Raw genomic sequence first — 22004 nt, 5'->3', positions numbered from 1 at the left:
GGAATGGCCTCACACCACCTCACCAGGGTAAGATAAAGCAGTTCTTAAAGGTTCAAGTTGGGTGATGCCTCCTCTAGAAAACCCCCTTTGACCTACCAGGTTGGGCTAGACCTGCCCTCTGGCTCCCACGTGCTTGCTCCAGTATTGGACCTGCACTGTATCACACTATTCTGTGGGACATTCTATGAACTATGAGCTCCTTGAGACTATGGGGCTTACCACTTGTATATTTCTGACACATGATAAAAACTCCACAAATATGGCTTAATAGAAAAATGATTTATGGGAGTATTTAGTTGTTAGATATTTTCATCTTACTATAAGTATTGTTATAGTTTTCATAATTCTGGGTTCAATGTTAAATATTTAAAATTTGAGACTTTGGATAATGGTAAAATATATTAATAGTTTATAATTTATTTATCTATTTTTAGGTTTTACCTCAACTTTGTTACTGAAGAAGTAGAAAACCCTGAAAAGTAAGTAGCCAGATGTACCCTGAAATTTTTATGAAGAATAAAATTTAAGATTACATAGTTTAAAAAGCAGACTTGAAGAAGGAATTCAGTGTGGGCTAGTCAACCTTAACATCGTCATCATCATCACTATAATTCTCTTAGACAGATAAGATTTATTTGACTTTATCATAAATTATATACATAATTATATTTATAATTATATACAAATAGCTTAATTATATAGTCTACATTCAATACTAAGTTGTCTTTTAACCTGAAAATAGGAAATAATAAAGTTATATTTTAGGTAGCCTATCCCATATAAACACATACATATAACTTAATACAGACTCTAAACTACCCACAGGATAGCTTGAACTCAAAAAGTTAATTATTTCTAACAATTCATGTAATCTTTTTTCATAACTATCGAATTAAAGTGAGTAATGTAATTAATAGACGACTAGTTACAAAAGCCTAGAAATACCTGCAGAATGTTATAGGACCTTATAAATTTGGGGAGCTGGATAAGTTTTACTCTTTCTTTCTAGGTAACAACTTGATAAGTAGATGATTTGATGGTGATTTATGTAATATTTTCAAAATGAACCAACTTAGAGAAAAATGAATTATTCTTATAATTTGTTCATAAACATTGGATTTGCTACAGGAAAAAATAATTCATGGGCAAAAGAGGGAAAATGTAGGAACTATAGTATAGTATAAAATGTAGACTAAATTATAAAGTTATTTAATTCATTTTACTATATTGAACATCTGCTATGTTCCAATCATTGTGCTGGGAACAGCTTTCATGATGCATAAGACTTGTCTTGAAATATTTTATTGACTAGTCAATGAGTCAAATGTGTAAACAAATAGATGTAACAGTGTGATCGGTACCAAAATAGATTATTTATCCAGTTTGGCAAAAAGGAAAGAAGGAAATACTTGTGTATCTAGGGAGATGTTGTTTATAATAGTGTCTCAAATGATGAGTAGGTGTTCCTTAGGTAAATATAAATGAGAGAGAAGAGGGGTATGGGAGGAGAGAGAGAGAGAGGAGAAACACAAACACAAACAAACACACACTGATTTCTAGGAAAAAGAACAAGTACAAAGGTGCATCAGTATGAAATAGCCTGGACATCAAAGAATATACCTAAGGGTTGACAATTCACACTAAGATAGACTAAGAAATTCTGGCACCTGGTATCTTGGGAAATGGTAAACTGATGAGATCTGGCCAAGTACCAGGAATGTCAGAGTTTAGAACACATAAGCCAGCAATTGGTATCTGATTCAACTGCTATGCAAATCAATATGTAATTTAAACATGTGAAAGGCCATTTTATTAAGAAATATGACCAATTTATGCCAATATTGTCATATCTATAACTGGAATTGTAGGTTGAGAACACATACATTGTAGGAAAGAACCAAGAGCTAGTTCTTTCTAAGCATTACTTGGAAATGACAAGCTACCTTATGACTGTAAACCCATTGATTACAGAGACAAATAGGTTGGCCTGCCTTTTTAGTTTTTGAGAATAACTTGTATGTAAGCAGCAGCATAGAGAAAAGACAGTTATTACTGGATATAATATAAAATATGTATTGAATTTCTATTACGGGAAATAAATTACTATGGTTCGTAACTATGTGTGTTAAGTCTAAAGACATTTTAAAGACATCAATTACTAGAATTTAACATGAGAATATTTTTATAAGCAAATGGCAAATTGTAGGGTTGCAGACAAGACCTATAACATAACATTTATTATATGATTCATCAGTGGTGTAGATATAATTCATATTATCTTTAATATTATTTAACAGTTTAAGTGTGATTTTTGTTTCACACATATACAGTAATACTGTTGTGTATATTAAGCATATCTTGAAGCTACTTATGCCATTATTATCTCAACCCAAATTTCTGATGTATTCCACTAAACTGTGTTCCAATTAAGGATTGTCTCCTTCTATTCTTTAATTGAACGGCCTTAGTTGCACAACACTGATAATGTCCATGATTTAGTGCACACAGATACTAAGGAACAGTGTTGGTGATGTATTGATTCAGTGTTTTTTTTTTTTCTGTTGCAAAGAATTTCCCTTATCTCAAAAATGGAAATAATAATAACACATACTTCACTGGGTTGTGTTGATGAATTAATATGCATAAAGTGCTTTAGATTAGTGACTGTCACTTTTTAATTTCTACATAATTGTTTGGTTGTCATTACTACTATTATTGTTATATACTTTATTAGAGCAAGGTAAATGTTATTCGCAGAATAGTATTTTCTAGAATTCAATATTCCAAGCAATTATTTTTCTTCAGAGCTTTTGAAAGAAATGTGAAAAATTACACCATTTTGAAGCTTACTCTCTAAACTTTTAGTGTCAAACCTCATATGCATTTTTGATCTCTATTATGCATTCTTGATCCATAAAATATCTTTATGGGATATCTATGCTATCTTGATGCATGCATACGATGTGTAATGATCAAATCAGGATAATTGGGTACTCATCACCTCAAACATGTATCTTTTTTTGTGTTGAGAATATTCCAAATTTCTCTTTTAGCTAATTTAAAATATCTATGTTTTTGATAACTACGGTTACTTTACTATGCCACTGAACACTAGAACATGTTTTATCTAACTGCATTTTTGTTTTCAATAACCAACTTATCTTCATTACTTTCTCCTTATACTTTATAACCTAGGTAACCATCATTTTACTCTACCTCCATAGGGTCCACTTTTTTTTAGCTCACACGTGAGTGAAAACATACAATATTTGTCTTTCTGTGCATGGCTTACTTCGCTTAATATAATGTCCTCCAGGTTAATCTATGTTACTTCAAATAACTGAGGATTTCATTCTTTTATTGAATGAATAGTATTCTAGTGTGTGTTTATATATATTTTCTGTATCCACTTATCCATGGATGGACTCTTAGATTGATTCCATATTTTGGCTATTTTGAATAGTGCTGCAATAAACATGAGAATGCAGATATCTCTTCAGTATACCGATTTCCTTTCTTCTGGATATATACCCAGCAGTAGGATTGCTGGATCATATGGAAGTTCTATTTTTAGTGGTTTGAGAGCCTCCATATTGTTCTCCATATTGTCTGTACTAATTTACATTCCCACTAACAGTGAATTTTAGATTCAGGGGGTACATGTGTGGCCCCTGAATTTAAAATAAAAGTTTTTTTTATTTGTTATATGGATATATTGCATGATGCTGAGGTTTGGGGTATGAATTATCCTGTTACTATTGGGTATGGGGCATAGTACCCAGTAGGTAGTTTTTCAGCTTTTGCCCCCCTCTTGACCTCCTTACTCTAGTAGTCCCCAGTATTTATTGTTCCCGTCTATGTGTTCATGAGTACCCAATGTTTACCTCCCAATTATAAGTGAGAACATGCAGTATTTGGTTTTCTGTTTCTCTGTTAATTTGCATAGGATAATGGCCACCAGCTGCATGCATGTTGCTGTAAAGGACATGATATCATTATTTTTTATGGCTGCATAGTACATGTATATGTACCACATTTTCTTTATCCAACCCACTTTTGATGGGCACTTAAGTTGATTCCATGTCTTTGCTATTGTGAATAGTGCTGCAATAAACTTATGAGTGCATGTGTCTTTTTCATAGAATTACTTATTTTCCTTTGGATATATACCCAATAATGGAATTGCTGAGTCAAATAGTAGTTCTGCTATAAGTTCTTTGAAAAATCTCCCAACTTCTTTCTACAGAGGCTGAACTAATTTACATTCCCACCAACAGTGTATAAGCATTCCCTTTTCTCCACAGCCTTGCCAGCATCTGTTATTTTTTGACTTTCTAATAATAGCCCTTCTGACTGATGCGAGATGCTATCTCATTGTAGTTTTGATTTGCATTTTTCTGATGATTAGTGATGTTGAACATTTTTTCATATGTTTGCTGGCCATTTGTATGTCTTCTTTTGAGAAGTGTCTCTTCATGTCTTTCATCCACTTTTTAATAGGATTATTTGGTTTTTGCTTGTTGAACTGTTTAAGTTCTTTATAGATTTTGGATATTAAACTTTTGTCAGATGCATAGTTTGTGAGTAATTTCTTTAATTCTGTAGGTTGTCTGTTTACTCTGTTGATAGTTTCTTTTCCTGTGCAGAAGCTCTTTAGTTTAATGAGGTCCCACTTGTCAATTTTTGTTTTTGTTGCAATTGCTTCTGAGAACTTAGTCATAAATTCTCTCCCAAGGCCAATGTCCGTAGTGGTACTTCTTAGGTTTTCTTCTTGGGTTTTTAGAGTTTGAGGTTTTACATTGAAATATTTAATTCATCTTGTTAAGTTTTGTATGTGATCAAAGATAGGGGTCCAGTTTCATCCTTCTGCATAAGGCTGGCTGGTTATCCAAGTATACCATTTATTGAATAGGGAATCCTTTCCCTGTTGCTTATTGTTGTTGACTTGGTTGGAGATCATATGGTTGTAGGTGTGTGACTTTATTTCTGGGTTCTTTAACCTGTTCCATTAGTCTATTTGTCTGCTTTTGTACCTGTATCATTCTGTTTGGGTTACTGTAACCCTGTAGTATGGTTTGAGGTCAAGTAATGTGATGCCTCTGGCTTTGTTCTTTTTGTTTGGGGTTGCTTTGCCTATTTAGGCTCTTTTATGGTTTCATATGCGTTTTAGAATAGTTTTATCTAATTATGTGAACAATGGTGTTGGTAGTTTGATAGGAATAGCATTGAACCTGTATATTGCTTTGGGCAGTACTGCCATTTTAATGAGATTGAGTCTTTTAATCCATAAGCATGAAATATTTTTTCATTTGTTTGTGTTATCTATGTTTTCTTTCAACAATGTTTTATAGTTCTCCTTGCAGAGATCTTTCACTTCCTTGGTTAGATGTATTTCTAGGTATTTTTTGTTGTCGTTTGTGTGGCTGTTGTAAATGGGATTGCATTCTTGATTTGGCCCTCAGCTTGAATGTTATCAGTGTATAGATATGCTACTGATTTTTGTACATTGATTTTTGTATCTCGTAACTTTACTGAAGTTGTTTTAAACACAGAAGATGCTTCCAGAAATATTTATGGGTGAATATCAAACACAGATGGTAAAATTATGTGGACTTAGCCCAGATGTGTAATTTGCATTATTTTTTAGGTAGATACAGCTTCAAAATACCTTTAGTTACAAGGGAGAATAATTATGATTCCATCTTCTTTGTGATGTGCCAAGATAAATGTGTTTCCCATTCAGTCATGGATGCATGTGTCCAGGTGTGCTGCAACATGCAACTTTCTGGCAGCTGGTGAAATGAATCATCTGCTGAAGATACAACACCTTTTATGGTCTTCCTCCACCTAGACAATAAAATTTTCCTAAATTTGTGACCTAATAGAAAGATGATAATTAATTTAGATTAGTGAAAATTCCAATGTGTATTAAAATATATAGAATGCAGAGTAAGTTTCCATGACCTCAATTGACTACACTTGAGGTGTAATTTCATTTTGAGACATCTTTCAAATTATCTACCATTACTCCAAGAAATAACTTTTGAGCTGCTATTATAAGTAGGTGGTAGAGGACAGTTCCTTAAGTGTTGTATCGAATGAGAGACAAAGGTGGGTGAAATTCCTGTTTGTGTGATTACATTTATAATGTTAAGAAATTTTGCCATGATCTTTCTTACAATGTTTTCTTCTCCAAGAATAGCTTTGAATTTATGGAAGTAGAAATCTTTCAAATACAACAATTGCTATTGAACTTTTATAATAACATAAGAGTATTGCCTTTACCAATTATCTATAACATTATGGCTGACTCCACAAATTAATATATTGGAGTAAGGATTGTATTTTGAGGGACATGAATGTCCAAAGTTTGGACCATGAAGATGATAGAATCCCAAGGAATAACTGAATTTTAAAAGGCTTTCCCCCCAAAAATGGCATATATATAGTAGTAATAATTGCTACTGTGTACATTTGTTTTAAAAAATCCTAGTGCTTGTGCAAGTGTAATGAATTTTGCCTTATGACATGACTTTTGTGGTGTCTATGCAATCTGTCATTGTTCAAAAAGTTACACAGTGCAAAGAACATATCATTGAGATGTATAATGTTTGTAGTCCTGCTCTTAGATTGATAAATCATATCTTGTGTTGATGAAAGCCAAGAAATGAATTGCTTTTCTTTGACCTTGGGGGTCTGAGATTAGCCACTTTGTCTATTAGCCTTATTCCAGTGTTCTTCTCACTTCATTTATTCCTTCTGTTTTGAAGAGCTGGAAATAGTAGACTTAGAGGAAGTCAGTAAACCTTGATATCATCAGTCATTTTTGAAAAACAGGCTATCAACACGCTCTGAATAATCAACTTTAATAGAAGGTTTAAATAATCAGAGTTTCATGTTTAATTAATACTTTGCCTACTTCCAATTTATATTAATTGATGCCTCAAAGTCATCACACCTTGTACCAATGAAAACTTCGAAGAAGTGAAACTTGGTTTGGGAAAAATGCCCAAAGACCTTTAAGGCAGTGTGATCAACCAGATTGGTCTACAAATGGTCCACAATCATGTTATTTGCATTCAGTTCAGATGCTGCCATCTTAAATTCTTAGTGTATCTGTATTAATTCCTTATTGACTGTGTAATTCTTTACAATACTGTTTTATAAGGCCTATTGCTTGTAGGACAGTTTTATAACTGTTACCTGAGTAAAAAACATAAGAAAACAAAATAGGCAAAATATCTTGCCCAAATGTGTTGTAGCAAAGTTACATGACTAAAGAATAAAGGTTAATTGAAGCCTTTTATCTTGCATTTTGACAACTTAGGAATGCAGCTTGCTTTCCTTCTCTTTTTATTTTTTGAGACGGAGTCTCACTTACTCTGCTGCCCAGGCTGGAGTGCAGTGATGTGATCTTGGCTCACGGCAACTCCACCTCCCAGGTTCAAGTGATTCTCATGCCTCAGCCTCCCAAGTAGCTGGAATTACAAGCATGTGCCACTATGCCCAGCTAATTTTTGTATTTTTAGTAGAAATGGGGTTTCACCATGTTGATCAGGCTGTTCTTGAACTCCTGATCTCAAGTGATCCACCTGCCTCAGCCTCCCAAAGTGCTGGGATTACAGGTGTGAGCCACCACACCTAGCCAAGAATGCATCTTTCCATGAGAGACAAATATTCCTCTTTATATGCATTTAGTTTTCTAACTTAATAGTCGCTAGAAAATAACATATAATATTGTAACTGTATATGTGCAGATTACAGCAATATTGTATTTTGTAATCTTTTTATTACAAGTCAATGTTATCTACATTCTTAGACAACATTAAATATTATTTTAAAGAATATTTCCAAAGTTTCTACTACAAATACTCAAGTTATATGTTTTTAAGATATGTATTAATTTATTTACAAGTTTATAAACATATTCCCTGTGGCAAAATGAGGCATCTCTTTACTAATGACAATATGACAACATTAGAATTATCTTAAAATGTGACACTGCTTTTCTTCAATTGTTGAAATAATTGATACCTAAATTAGAATCCCTCTGGGTTTTTTTTTTTTTTTTTTTTTTTGCTTTTCTTTAGAAAATATACATAAAGCTTGGTGAATCCATTTTTAAATATGTTTCACAGTAGAAATAGAATTGTGCTAGTTGAGCCACTGAGGCAGACAAAAGTTCGGTATTTGGCCAGATGTCACAGAGAAGAGATGATTCTGTGTTCAAAGAACAAGGTCACCAAATTGCTCTTCCTTGCTTTTGTTCACTCTAAAAATTTCTCACTAATAGGACATGTGGTTGATGTACCTTGGGATCAAAATTCTTGCATTTCTCGGCATCACATATGCATAAAAAATACATTTTTCCCAAAGATAGTTTGTTCATATAAGGCTGAAGTGTCAAATAAGTGGTGCAGAAATTATAGGATTATATTATAATATTTTATCATGGGGTAATCAAAGAAGACAGATATTAATCCTTCAAGTGCTTTGTGGAAGCCATTTAGCTTTTCTTTCTTTCTTTTTTTAATTGTAAGGATTCCAATTCCACTATGAGGCAAAATTTGAAGGGCAATGCTTTACTTTCTTTCATAATAGTTGTTTGAAAGTTCTAATTTTAATCTCATTGAGTTTTATATTTTGAGGCAATATATATAAATCTTTTGAGGCAATATATATATATATAAATCTCATTGAGTTTTATATTTTGAGAACAATAAACTCTTGTTTTAGGAGCAACAACAGTGGCTGGTTTAATTTTATCCTATCTTTTTGTTCCCTTTAGCTGAGAGAGAGGGAGGGAGGGAGAGAGAGGGAGAGGGAGAGAGAGAGACAGAGAGAGAGAGAATACAAGTGGTGTGATGAGTAGAATGATAGAATCACAGAATTTCAAAATTAGAGGGGACCTTGAAGACCATCTAATCCTTTTTAACCAGATGCAGAGATCTTCTCTATAATACCTTTACACAGCAATAATTCATGTATGATAAATTGAGAAACTCACTGTTAATATAACTTCCTTGAACTGGGCTATCAGCCTTTTTTACTTCCTTATGCTGGTTAGCAACCTGCTAATTGCTATGACTATTTCAAGCCTAGATAAATTTTTGGTTAGCTGGCATAAAAGATGGGTCAAATATTTTGACTGCAATAGATAACAACCAAAATGAGAGTTAAATAAAATACACCAGAGATTCCAGAGTTAGAACCCTGTTATCTGAAAAGAAATACCTTCCATAATCAGAAGCATTAAGTCAGCCATTATATTGTCTCCAGCTTTTCAGTCCACACTTACATAGCGCCCCTCATTCGTATTCTTATTTATGCACATAAGCTACCTTTGTTCTTTTCTATATGTCTGGATTTGAAAGTTAGGTGATTGTGACCAAAATGAGGTTCACAAATAAAGCTTACATTCTGTGTCATACTTGGTGAAAAACTTCTTAGACAACTGAAATCTAGTCCGAGGCCTGGTGCTGTCTGGGCATTCATGCAGATGCAATGTTGTTTAAGATTCTCACTGAAATAGCATAATGTCACATGTAGTTCACTAAGGGTAGAGACAAGATGCATTCAGGTTATTATATTTACACACACCATGCACTGAAATCATTTTGATAACTTTATTCTAGTCACATTCAAACACTGACTTAGATTATTGATCTACTCAGGAAAATGAGCAACTTTTGAATTTGGATAGGCACAAGCTAAAACTGTATTACCAATGTAAACATCTAAAATGAACCAAATGAAGTTGAGACTTTCCAGTGAAAAAAATATTTTCTTTACTTCTATGAACTATAGAAACATCTACTTGCTGAGTCTTTGAAAATAGCACTAGTTCAGGAAATCAAAATTCTAATCCTGTCTCTTTTTAACTAGCTGTTTGACCTTGGACAGACCTCTAAATTGCTTCCGAATCTTTGTTTACCAGTTTTAAATGGAAGATGATAATCCCTATATTGTAGTTCTCACGGGGTTGTGAGGATAAAATATGTGAAATTCAAAAATGTTAATGAGCTCTGCAAGTAATATACAAACACCATCTGCAACCAAAACCTATATTCTTCAAAGATTAGAATATTTTATAATCTTTGAAAAAATTAGAGGATTAGCATAATTGTTTTATGAACAGGGAGTGCCTTTTCACATACATGACCTATTAATCAGCTTGAAAAGTTGTTCTGCATCATCAGCAAAGTGCCCAATTATTAGTAGTTAAAAGGTTCAGAAGATGATGAGAATCGCTATTTATTTTATAGTCTACTAACCTCCCTCAGGTGACAATATGCTCACACATCGTAATCAGAATGACTTCCTGGCAGATTTTTTTTTTCTTCTTAACCAAATATTTGTATGCTCACACCCCTATTGTCATCGTCACTGTTGGCTGGTTGTGCTGATATAATGGATGGACTGTTTGCGTTTCTACTGAAGTCACCTATTTTTAGGTTTACTATCTTACCAAGAAACTCCTTTATGAAATCTGACAAACAAGATCTTGATCTGAGTGGCTGGCATCATGTATTTTAATATTTTATTTTTACTTTTTCTAGAAAAGGAGCTATTCTGTTGATACAAAACAGAAGAATACAAATACAAGTTCACTCCCAGATAATTTTTATGCATTTTTGCTTAATTTAAAAATATAAGCCCATTATTAAAAATACAAACAGTATCTGCTTTCTGACAAGTAGATTGATTGCAGCGTAAAAGTAGCACCTCAGATTACTTTTAATAACATGATGTATATTATCTTCATTCTGCGCTGTAGAAAGCTGAAGTTCAGAGTAGTGAAGTAATTTCTCATGCCCATGTAGTTAGCCAATGAGAAGACCAGAATTGCAATCCATGTTTGCCTGGTTCTAGAGCTCATACTCTTTCTAACATGACAGCTGGTTTTTGGGAAAACAAAGCTGATCCATGAGGGTACAAGGTGAATGGCTAAAGAAGTAATTTTGCTATGGAAGAGAAAGTTGGAGGAAGAGTAGAACCTAGAAGAGTAGAACAGAGAAGTGAAGATGTCTCGGGCAGCGGATGAGCATACATACAGCCATAGAAGAATTCATGGTTTTAGGGAATAGTATGTAGACTGTTTTGACTAAAGGAAAGGATTGTGAAGAGGAGTCAAAATCAAGATAGTAGTAGGATGTGGATAAGGGGATACAGCAACTCTTAGCCTCTACTATAAGAATTTTGCATCTTATCCAGTAGCCAATGGTGGGATGGAGGGTGGGAAAACTGTTGCAAGTTTTGAATATATGGGAAGCAGTGCTTGGAGACAATTAACTTTATGACAATTTTAGTGGATTTTCCTCTTGTGACACATATGCAGTTTTTAAAAATTTATAGTCCATGAAGATATGTTTTAGTTTTATTTTGCATGTTTATTTTTAATAAAAGCAAGTAACTCTGTTAATTGCCTCATACACCTGCATCATTGCTAAAGTCAGACAATATGATAAATCATGTGGCAGAAATTATGGCAAACAGCACCATAATCTCCACACTGTCTAAGTCCAAAGATATGGATTAAACTGCTTAGAGGAAAAGGATGCATCAGCATAGTGTTTACGTACTATGCAAAAATATAGAGCTATCTTTTTTTAATGAAAAAGATACTATAATTTATTTTCCCTGACAATGGAAGAACAAATGGGATTTAATTAAATAAGAATATAGTTCATTTTAAAATTAAATTTATATTTCAAAAGCATTGAAATGAGAATTTGGTTAGGCATTGGAATTCTCAAAATAGAGATAAAAAGGATTATTGTTTAGCCACAATTTAAGGGATATTCCGGTTGAAAAAATGACACACTATTGCCTAAATGTGTTTCTAGTTCTAAAATATTATAGGTAACTTTTTAGATTACTGAATATATGAGAACAAATGTAGGGAAGCATGCCTTACACCACAGGCCTATTTTATTGGGGTGGGAAGGGAAGAAGATGTCACGTACTTTTAAGATAAAGGAAATCCTTAGTTAGATTTTCCTTTTTCTTATAAGTGTGGTAAGGTCAAATAGAAATCTTAGGTCAGAGTTTCTAAATATTTTAAATAAGGTGTATTAAAGATCTGATTTTACTCATTTCGTATTCTAAGTGAAGGGCAGGTATAAGGAAGAGAGTAAAATAGCAATGCCAGTGCAGGATATGAGTCAGCCTGGGGACAACTGGCACTTCCAGGCACAGCGAGCATCACACTGGTGTTGTGAAGGTAGCTCTGCACTTGGAGTCAGGTGGCTACAGTTTTAGCTCTTGTTTTGTAAATATTTGATTTTATGTCCTTAGCTACATCTTTTGTCCTCTCTGAGCCTCTGGGTTATCGGCTGCAAAAAAGAAATGGTAGAGTAGCAAATTCTGAGTCTCCCTTCAACTCTAGCATGTTCTATGATTCTTGTCGATGACACACGAGTACCTAGTTTGACAAGGAGAGTACCTCACTATGGGAGCATGGCTGAAGGGTGGAAATGTAAACAGAATATCTGTCTTAGGGACACTTAAGAAAAAGTGTCAAGAACATGAATCAAGAGAAAGGGATGCTATGGCCATTTTCCAGATCCCATGATGGTTAGGAGATTAGTCAGGACCAAAGTTTCCTCAGTTGTCTCAGAAAATGTTAAAAAGTTTGAATGGGTAAATGGAGGAAATGAGTCCAAATTGGCACCCCTTCAAAATGGAAACTTAGTTATTACATCTGAAGATCTAGGATCATATCCAACCTATAGAATTGAATTCTACTTAAAGGATCACCTTAAGTATAGTGTCTTGTGATATAAGGAGTGTACCAGGAAAAATATAGATTTTAAAAATGCTTGTTAAGGGCGCCATTAATGTGGTATAATGATGAATCCCTAATCCTATTTACTACTTTTATTATATATGCCCACAGAAGATATAAAATGGTCTGTAGCCTCTGTGGTCCAGAAGGTTTATGTTAGTCTTTTATTATGTGATTCATTATTTTTCTCAAAAGCATAGACATATGGGATTGCCCATAAGTATCCATAGATGCAATTATATGAGAGGAATCTTTTCTGATGGGTCTGCTACATTTCAGTATTAGACATTCCCCATAATTTAGTTAGGATTGCATTTATATATTTCTAATATGCTGCGTACATAAAGAAAGAGAGGGAGCGATCCTTGTCATGACTTTCAAAAGTCTGCATTAATTCATTCCTTTTCCCAACTAAGTGGGTATTCTAATGCTTACCTTAAGATCATTGTGAGAATTAGATATAATTTATGGCTGTGTCTGACAATGCTTTGCTCATAGTAGATACTTATTTAATGGTAGATGGTTTGCTTTTTATTGGTATTAAACATCATGTCATTAGTTCATTTGTCACCCATAGGGACTATCAGATCAGGATTTGTGGACATGGGGAAGCTGTTTCTTTTCTTCTGTACTGCTTGACTGTTGGCTTTGAGAAAACCCATTCTCACGAGGGAAAAGACACTCTTACTTGAAACACCCGGCCATGGGAAATGACAATTATCTCAGTCTCAGAGTTGAAGCATTTCTAATCTCCAATGCTGGAGGTTGTTTTTCAAGAACATACAATATTTTTATAATTGTTTTTCTAAGGAGACAGGCTCATAGTTTTTTAAATCACATGGTTTTCCTGGCTATTTAGTGCTGTACCATATTATCTTTCTTTCCCTTTCTTATATGCTTTCTCTTAAAATTATAGAAGTGGAAGAAATACATCTTGCTGTGACAAAAGCTTAAACAATAACCCGTACTGATACATATTATTGAGAATGCAGTGATCAAATACAAAGGCCACTGTTTTATATATCAAGCTGTACAATACTATATGAAAAATAGTTCATGATATCAAGTTCATGGCATAGCATTAAAATAGGCCAAAATATGTAAAAACTAGAGCTTATAATACATAGCCATATAACACAAAATGAGATATTAAAGAATAGAATGTATGATTTTATGAGCAAAGTCATTTCTAGGTCCTGGGAGACTGCCCCTTGCACAATGCTTTTCTTGGTATCCCAAGTCCCACCTCTTCCGAAGAATCTCTTCTATTGGCTTTTCATGATGCTATTTCTTCTTCCTCCCTGATATTCTATGGTCATGGCCATTCTCTAAGAGATAGATAGCAAAAGATTTATTATAGTAATGTCTCTACATTTCAAAATGGTTTCAATTATCATATTACCCGTGTGTACAAAGAGTTCTCTACTTTGTTACCTTCTTCTATTCACACATTGACTTGGCTTAGTGTATTGGACTCATTGTCATAATTAAAACCACAATTAATTTGACCTTGAGAAAATAAATTATCAAAGCCTGTGATGTTAGAGTTAGGAGGGGAGGAACCATCAAAATTCACAACCCTTTTATTGTGAAGCTAATGAAATAGAAGCCACAGAGATGGATTAATTTGTCTATATTTATAAGTTAAAATCCTGATCCTTTTCTAGTACTCTTTCCAAATGCTTAGTGTTGTTGAATAGAAATCTAAGAAAGATGGCTATGGCAAGATTTTAGCCTTGAAATTAGCTGGGGGAAATGTAATCATTAGAAGTGACCTCTATGTCATTTGAGAATAGAACAAAACTGCTTTTAAAAATGTGTAAGAGCATTAAAATTTGCCTGCGTTTGACTTTCTAAAGCTGTTAGTCAAATAGATAATGAAAGAGGGTGCTAGGCTAGTTGAAGTAAGTTAATCCATTTCAGGTCGTTTACTGAAGGTCATTTGGTTAGAAGATTAAAATAGAAAGTTTACAATTAGGAAATGCTGAAATGTTAGAATATTATAAGGAAATAGCTGCTTTTTATTGTCTTTAACATCTTTACAGATACACTGGCTCTTAAAATAGGTTAAATATCATTTGTGGAGGCAATATTTAATTTTTCTGTTATTGGTATTGTCAAACAAAGTCTCACTTTCTATATTCTGGCCTGAGGCAAGTAAAAGAGAAATTGAAATAGAAAACAAGATTAACTTTGTTTTCAGCCAGAAAATGACAAAAAGAAATGAGGGAGATAGACAGCAAGTGGAGGTCATGATTTTAAGGTACTATTCTCTAGCTGCTCTGGGTCTTGTGGAAAAAGGTTAAATGTGTTTTAAATGTATGTAAGTGTTTAGCTATTTATTCCTCACAGTGCAGTGTCCTCTTGCCAAGGAGAAGTGATCAAGTGGCAAATGTTGGGGGAAAGCCACTAGAAATTGAACTCAATGATGTCTTTCTCTGAGCTGCGGAATTGTTTGTCTTTATGCCAAGTCACAACGTGGACTCTGAACTGCAGCAAGGGAGAAATCTTCAGTTTGAATACATAGGTGCTTTTCAAACCATTGAGTTTATGATGCAAGTCTGTGACTAGGCAGGGCAGGTATTTCCTGTTCTCTAAAAGATAGTGCTAGTTCTGCTCTATTGTTGCCATTTCTATAGCAATACCTGGGTGGAATTCCCTCCCTGCTTAACCCTGCCTCCTCCACTCCCTGCCTCTGATCTATGCGCACTTAGAAACACAGGATATCCTGATTATCCTGTTTCAGTATTTCTCATAATGGACACATATTGTTTATTCTATTTTTAAATGACGGGAACACAAATCTCTACCCAGTAGTTGTGGTCGATGATCCATTTAGTCAAATGAAGAAAGGAAAATTTATATGTATTCTGTACCTTATTGGAAGTCAAAGTAAAACTTTATGATTGTGGTAAGTATTTTCAGTAACAGTATATAGCATTTCCTCCTTTCTTTTAATAATAATAGATAAACAAATTTAAAATGCCAAAAAATTATGATGAAATTAAAAATCACCTGTAATATCTTAATCACATCAAATAAAAGTACTCACTGTTATTATTTTGATATTTTGTTTCCCCCACAGTTTGTGTGTGCGTGTGCATATATGTAGTGCATTATATTGCTTGAGATAAATGTAAATGTGCATTTTTCTTCCTAACTTTGGTGTTATATAATGTATTTACTTGTTTGTTTATTGTCTGATTCCCAAGGCCAGGGCTTTGTCTGTATCATTACTGCTGTATCCCTGACAACTGGAAGGTTCTTCCAAGTGTGCCCTGCCATTTAGATTTGCTGCATCTCAAGCTCAACTCCAGCTCTTTCTACTTATGTGCTATAGATCTGTCTCACCGTCTTCATTTCATGTCATTTTATTATATTTTCCTATATCACCTAGATGTTAGTTAAGAACATTTTTAATGCTAGTATAATATTTCTTTGTGGGGATGTGCCAATATTCTTGTGCTCATTTTCTTGTTGGACATTGAAAACATTCCTAATGTTTCTTAATGTATTAGGTTGGTGCAAAAATAATAATAATTCTGGATTATACATTTCATATATAAATCCTTACATATCCAATTATTCTCTTAGAATAGATTGCTAGAAGAGAATTGCTGTGTCAAAGGCAACAAACTTTAAAACGGTCTGTCTATTACCAAGTTGCTTTCCAAAGTGGATATATTAATTTCCTCTCCCAATAGCAATAGCTAAGAATACTTATAGTGTTGGGTGTCATTATTTTAAAAAATCCTGGTTAATTGAAAGGCAAAAATTACACCTCATGGTTTGAAAATGCATTCATTTGATCACCAGTGAGGCTCAATACTTCCAGCATTTTTAGCAGCTACATGTGGTTACCATTTTGGAGCATGAATATTGGTGATTCATCAGAATTCTTTGTATATTATGGGTATTGATTCTTTATCTATTATATTATTTGTAAAAAGTTTGTCCCAGTTTTTCACATTACTCAATTTTCTTTATGATCACAGCTTACAAAACTTGTGGTTTTGTTTCTATAATTTGTAGTTAGATATAATAATCATTTTTTATTTCTGTATTGCTATTATGATCTGCAAATTTTTACATCCCTAGATCATTTTCATCTCACCCATATTTTCTGTTTGTTTGTTTTTTCTGGTTTCTTTTTTACAGCCCACTCTTTACCTTATCTGGAATGGATTTTTTTTTAAACCTGATATAATATAGGCTCTTGACTTTCCCCCAATTTTCTCAATATCCCAGTATTAGCAAATAGTCATATTACTCCTTAGTTTATGATACTTACATTATATTATATTGATGATACTTTTTATTTATTATATTTATGATACTTACAATATATTACATTGATACTTGTCATTATAATAATAAAATTAATGTATTTTTATGTTATATACTAAGTTGTATTTCAAGGCAATCTATTCCACTTGCCTTTTTATAGATATATCAACAAATTACTATATAATTTTATTAAAAGTTTGTAATAGTCTTTTTTAATCTGAAGGGAAAAGTAGCCTCAATTATTATTATTTTTCTCTGAATAAGTCAACATTGAGTATAACTTGTATTTGCATAGCGGTCGTTTTTACTCTTAGCTGTTCACGTGGATGAAGAGAATCTGTATAGTGCTTTTAAATTTAAAGCTCATGGTGTTTCAAATTATCTTGGTAGTGTTATCTCTCATAATTAAATCTGCTCTATATAAAGATATAGTCCATGTATATGGCTGAGTCTTTTATAGTCCAAAATTTATTTTTCTGTGTACTATGGTTTATTAACTTGACTTATTTTTCTTCTTTCAGATTTAAAAAATGTTAACTAATTAAAGTAACTTCCCAAGTACCTACCAATGACATTAATCTTCCTCTTTTTGTCTTTTGTTCTTTTTACCCCCTAAATCCTATTAATACAGCAACTTTTTAATATGATTTTCTACTTTTCAGAATACTTCTTAACAACATAGCAAATGCCAAAATGTTAATGGAAGTATTAATGAAAACATGCAAAAAATATTTCTTTATGATTCTGATAATTATTGAAATTGCCTTAGATTAAACATGAATAAATTTAATTATTATATATGTATTCAAATAGTTGGATATATAATCCTGAGAAAGAATCCTTCACTACATATGTTATCAAAATGGTAATGAACACATTACCTAAGAAGTCTGCACTAGAAATAATAAGATACCTTTTCATTCTTGACATCTTTCTTCTTTTTGAACCAAGTATCTGTAGAAAAATATTTGAATCAAATTTTAATGAAATTCTTATTAGAGGTTTGCTACTTTTCTTACAAAATGGCAATATTGCCAGGCACGGTGGCTCACGCCTGTAATCCTAGCACTTTGGGAGGCCAAGGTGGGCGTATCACCAGAGGTCAAGAGCTTGAGACCAGCCTGGCCAACATGGTGAAACCCTGTCTCTACTAAAAATACAAAAATTAGCTGAGTGTGGTGGCAGTTGCCTGTAATCCCAGCTACTCGGGAGGCTGAAGCAGAAGAATTGCTTGAACCCAGGAGGTGAAGGTTGCAGTGAGCCGAGATTGTGCCATTGCACTCCCGCCCGGGTGACAAGAGTGAGGCTCTGTCTAAAAAATAATAATAAAATAAAATAATAAAAATAAAATTAAATTAAATTTAAAAAAGGCAACATCAATGTAAGCCTATTTCATAACCAGTCTTTTTTTCCCCATGGTGCTTCATCCTCACTTGGTATATTCTAAATATGCATACACAAAACACAATTGTGTTGCTCTTTCAACTTCAGTAGTCACAGAGGGAGCTCAGTATTTTGACAAGGAATGTGAACTGGCTGTTGTATATTTAGAAGTGAGTCTTCCTTGTGCTCCTTTCCCTTCCAAGTGTTGACATTATTTCAGTCTGTTGCTATTTTTCATTGGCTGGTTTCTCTAGATTAGTGAGGCCTGATCCTTTCCATGGCACTCACACCCTGTTTGTACCCAACTCCCCACTGGTGGCTGCTGGCTGATCACACCATGCTGTTTTCGTGTTTTATGGAGAAATGTTCAGGTGTGGCTGCTGTGTTTGATATTAAATCTGAGATGAACTTCAGGAGATTTCCTGCTTTTTATTACAAATAATTTCGGCTAGGGGCAGTGTTATCCTGTTCATAAATCAGGTGTTCTCAGAGATTTAATAATTTAGAATTCACATGAGGATTTGGTGGAATAAACATTTCCTTTCTCTGTTAAGCTGCCTCTTAACTTTCTTTCTATCTTCCCCTTTCTCTTCACTGCTTCCATTTTTTAAAGCCTTCTTTAAGTCTTTGCCAAAAATAAAAATAATAAAAAATAAATAAAACAACAACAAAAGAGGCCAAAGAAGCCAGAAACCCTTTCTGCATGTGGTTACAAGACACATAAAAAGCAGAGTTATCCTTGAGGATAACAAACCGTCCTGACAACCCTTCTCAAAAATGTTTGCACTAGAGATTTAGAGGAAACACTTCAGGGGCCCTTAATAATGCTCATTGAATAGTCTTAATATTTGTATGGAATTGGTGAGTATGAATACATAAATAAAGATGTTTGAAGAGACTATAAGGAGTCAGAAGATGTTTTAGTTTATCTTCATATTAAAAACAGTAGGTAATGGAGAGTCCCAGGGTGGGAGACCTACTTAGAAGAAGGAGGTAAGGTTTCTCTGAGGAGGGAGACTTTGATCTGAGAAAAATGGGGGCAACCATGTGAAGATCTAGGGGGAGCAGCATGCCAGGGAGAGGGTCCTCCATGTCTTGTCCTGTTTGAATTTTAGATTCCGTGAGAGGATGAATTTTTGTGTGTAGCTGATGTCTTTATCCCTTTGCTTATTATAATGTCTAGCATATAGAAGATATTTAACAAACATTGATTAAATGAATGAACTCGATATAAAGAATGTTAATAAATGCAATGGGAAATATCCTCCTGAAATTCAGATTGTTTTAAAAACATTTCTTGCAATAAGGTTTTGATAAAAGCTAAGGTTGTAAGATACAGTGACTTATGAAGACATTACGTGAAATAATACAGTCAATGTATGTGACCTTCCAGAGGTCTGACCTGATCCCACAGACAGCCTTTTTAGAATGCAGAAGAGTGAACAGATCACTTATCCTTTAAATGATCTTCTGTAATGATCATTATTTTTCAGCCAGGCTGACACTTTGAAGTTATAATGATGGAAGGTACTTTGATGTGCTGTACTGCTGCTTGAGGACAGAATCACATCTTCAGAAGACAGGAGAAGAGATTGTAAAGTTGGCATCCTATTCTCTCCTGTGAATGACAGAGCAAAATAAATGCAGAAACTTCCTTAGGATGCTCTGTTACATGAGCAAGTGGGCTTAACTGAGTTTTCAAAGAATTCTATTAAACAATCTTTAGGGATTAGCTTTATGTGCTAAAATTATTAAATAATGAACTTTCAAGAAAACGAACTTTAGATTTCATTAATTCAACACCCTTGTCAACTCATGGGGAAGTGTAAGTCCAGGGAGATTTGGTAATCTGTGTTTCTGCTAGTGATGGGGACATGACTAGACCCAGACTTTTCCATAATTCTGTGAAATCAAGTGAATACAAATATCAGAGACAGAACTCCAGAGAAAAGATGTCACCAAAAGACAATTTACATTTGGGATGGTATATATAGACATTTTTCTTGGTTGTGGGAATTTAGAGTATAAAGCTGAGGGAAATGATGGAAGCAAAGAGAAATTAAGAGATGGACAATTGTATGAACCACTTTTGTTTCCCTTGGGCAGAGAGTCCCTGAGCCATTAGATAGTGGCACTTGACTTGAGAAAAATGTTCCTAAAGAGAGGGACATGAATCTTTGTAGTCTAAGAAAAGGCATTAGTAAATATAAAATGAATGCACAAAAGCTTATTTTTCAAAAGTTTTAACTTTTGAGCTGAAAGATAAAAGATCACAACATTTCCATTTCTGTGGGGAATATGAATCTTTATAAATGGACAGCCTGAGGAGAGGAGAGGGAGGGCTTACAGGAGGTTCTGCCATTCTGAGAGCCTTTGTGACCTTTTCAGGAAACTGTCAACTGTTCCAACCAGGAGTCTTCATCACCACTTTCTTGACAGTGACATATTATCTCTCTGAACTGGCAGGGTGCTTAGCCCATCAACTCTGTTTTTTTCTCTTTCCCACCTTTCCCTCTGCTCCATTCAGCTGCTATGTCATGTCCTCTGTGGCCTTGGCATGTGGATTTACCACTTTAACTAAAGCCAGGCCATTTCTATTGGCTTCCCTATCAATTTTATACTTTTCCTACTAACATTAGCTTCATTTGCTAAAATTATTTTTCCCTTAATTACCCTAAGAGTATGAATAGAGATTTATTGCAGTGAAAAATTATTTTCAATTTTAGGGTCAAATATGTGCATACATACCTATATAATCATTCATATTTAGGCATTTTATAAAGCCAACTCATCTATATTTTATTTATTTATTTAAGATGAAGTCTCACTCTTGTTGCCCAGGCTGGAGTGCAGTGGCACAGTCTTGGCTCACTGCAACCTCCGCCTCCCGGGTTCAAGCGATTCTCCTGCCTCAGTTTCCAAAGTAGCTGGGATTACAGGTGCCTGCCACCATGCCTGGCTAATTTTTCTATTTTTAGTAGAGATGGGGTTTCACTATACTGGCCAACCTGGTCTAAAACTCCTGACCTCAGGTCCACCCGCCTCAGCCTCCCAAAGTGCTAGGATTACAGGTGTGAGCCACTGCACCAGGCCCAATTCCTATATATTTTAAACTATAGGAAGCCAGCATTGGGTCCACAAAGTGATGTAAAGACATGACTTTGAGCATCTAGAACAGTGATTTTAAAACCTACCTCAACTACTGGAACACATCTTTCTTTGATAGAATGTCAATACATAAAACTAGTAAGAGAGGACTCATCTGGTTGAAATGAGTGAGAACAGGATAGTCTATAATCCCATTGCTTATCTTATATTCTAATTCCCAGAGCACCCTACTTGAAAGCCAGTTGTTTAGTTGATCACTAGATATCAAAGTGAAATGATCAATATTAGTTGCACTTGCCTTTGTTGGTCAGAAATGTTGGAGGCAATTTTGGGTGGTAGAAGCAGTAGTTCGTTTGGTGGGATTGAATGTCTCCATGTTTACTTGTTTCATTTCTTATTATGCAGCAGAAATGTGATGGGGCCTGGTTGTGTGTGTATA

The 22004-nt window shown here is 34.1% G+C and overlaps 1 protein-coding gene across 8 annotated transcripts in view; it reads left to right on the top strand.

Moving 5' to 3' along the window:
* Positions 1 to 22004, top strand: part of SLC7A11 (solute carrier family 7 member 11) — a 143541-nt gene that overhangs the window by 95311 nt on the left and 26226 nt on the right. For all 8 annotated transcript variants that reach the window (XM_001136486.7, XM_063809007.1, XM_063809006.1 and 5 more), the window contains one exon: positions 435 to 479. In XM_001136486.7, coding sequence (XP_001136486.1) covers positions 435 to 479 — 45 coding nt within the window. The remainder of the gene's footprint in view (positions 1 to 434; positions 480 to 22004) is intronic.

The sequence above is a fragment of the Pan troglodytes genome, chromosome 3 (assembly GCF_028858775.2).
Source record: "Pan troglodytes isolate AG18354 chromosome 3, NHGRI_mPanTro3-v2.0_pri, whole genome shotgun sequence".
NCBI lineage: Eukaryota > Metazoa > Chordata > Mammalia > Primates > Hominidae > Pan > Pan troglodytes.
Note: the sequence above shows the minus strand (reverse complement) of the source record. Positions and strands in the feature narration are given on the sequence as shown.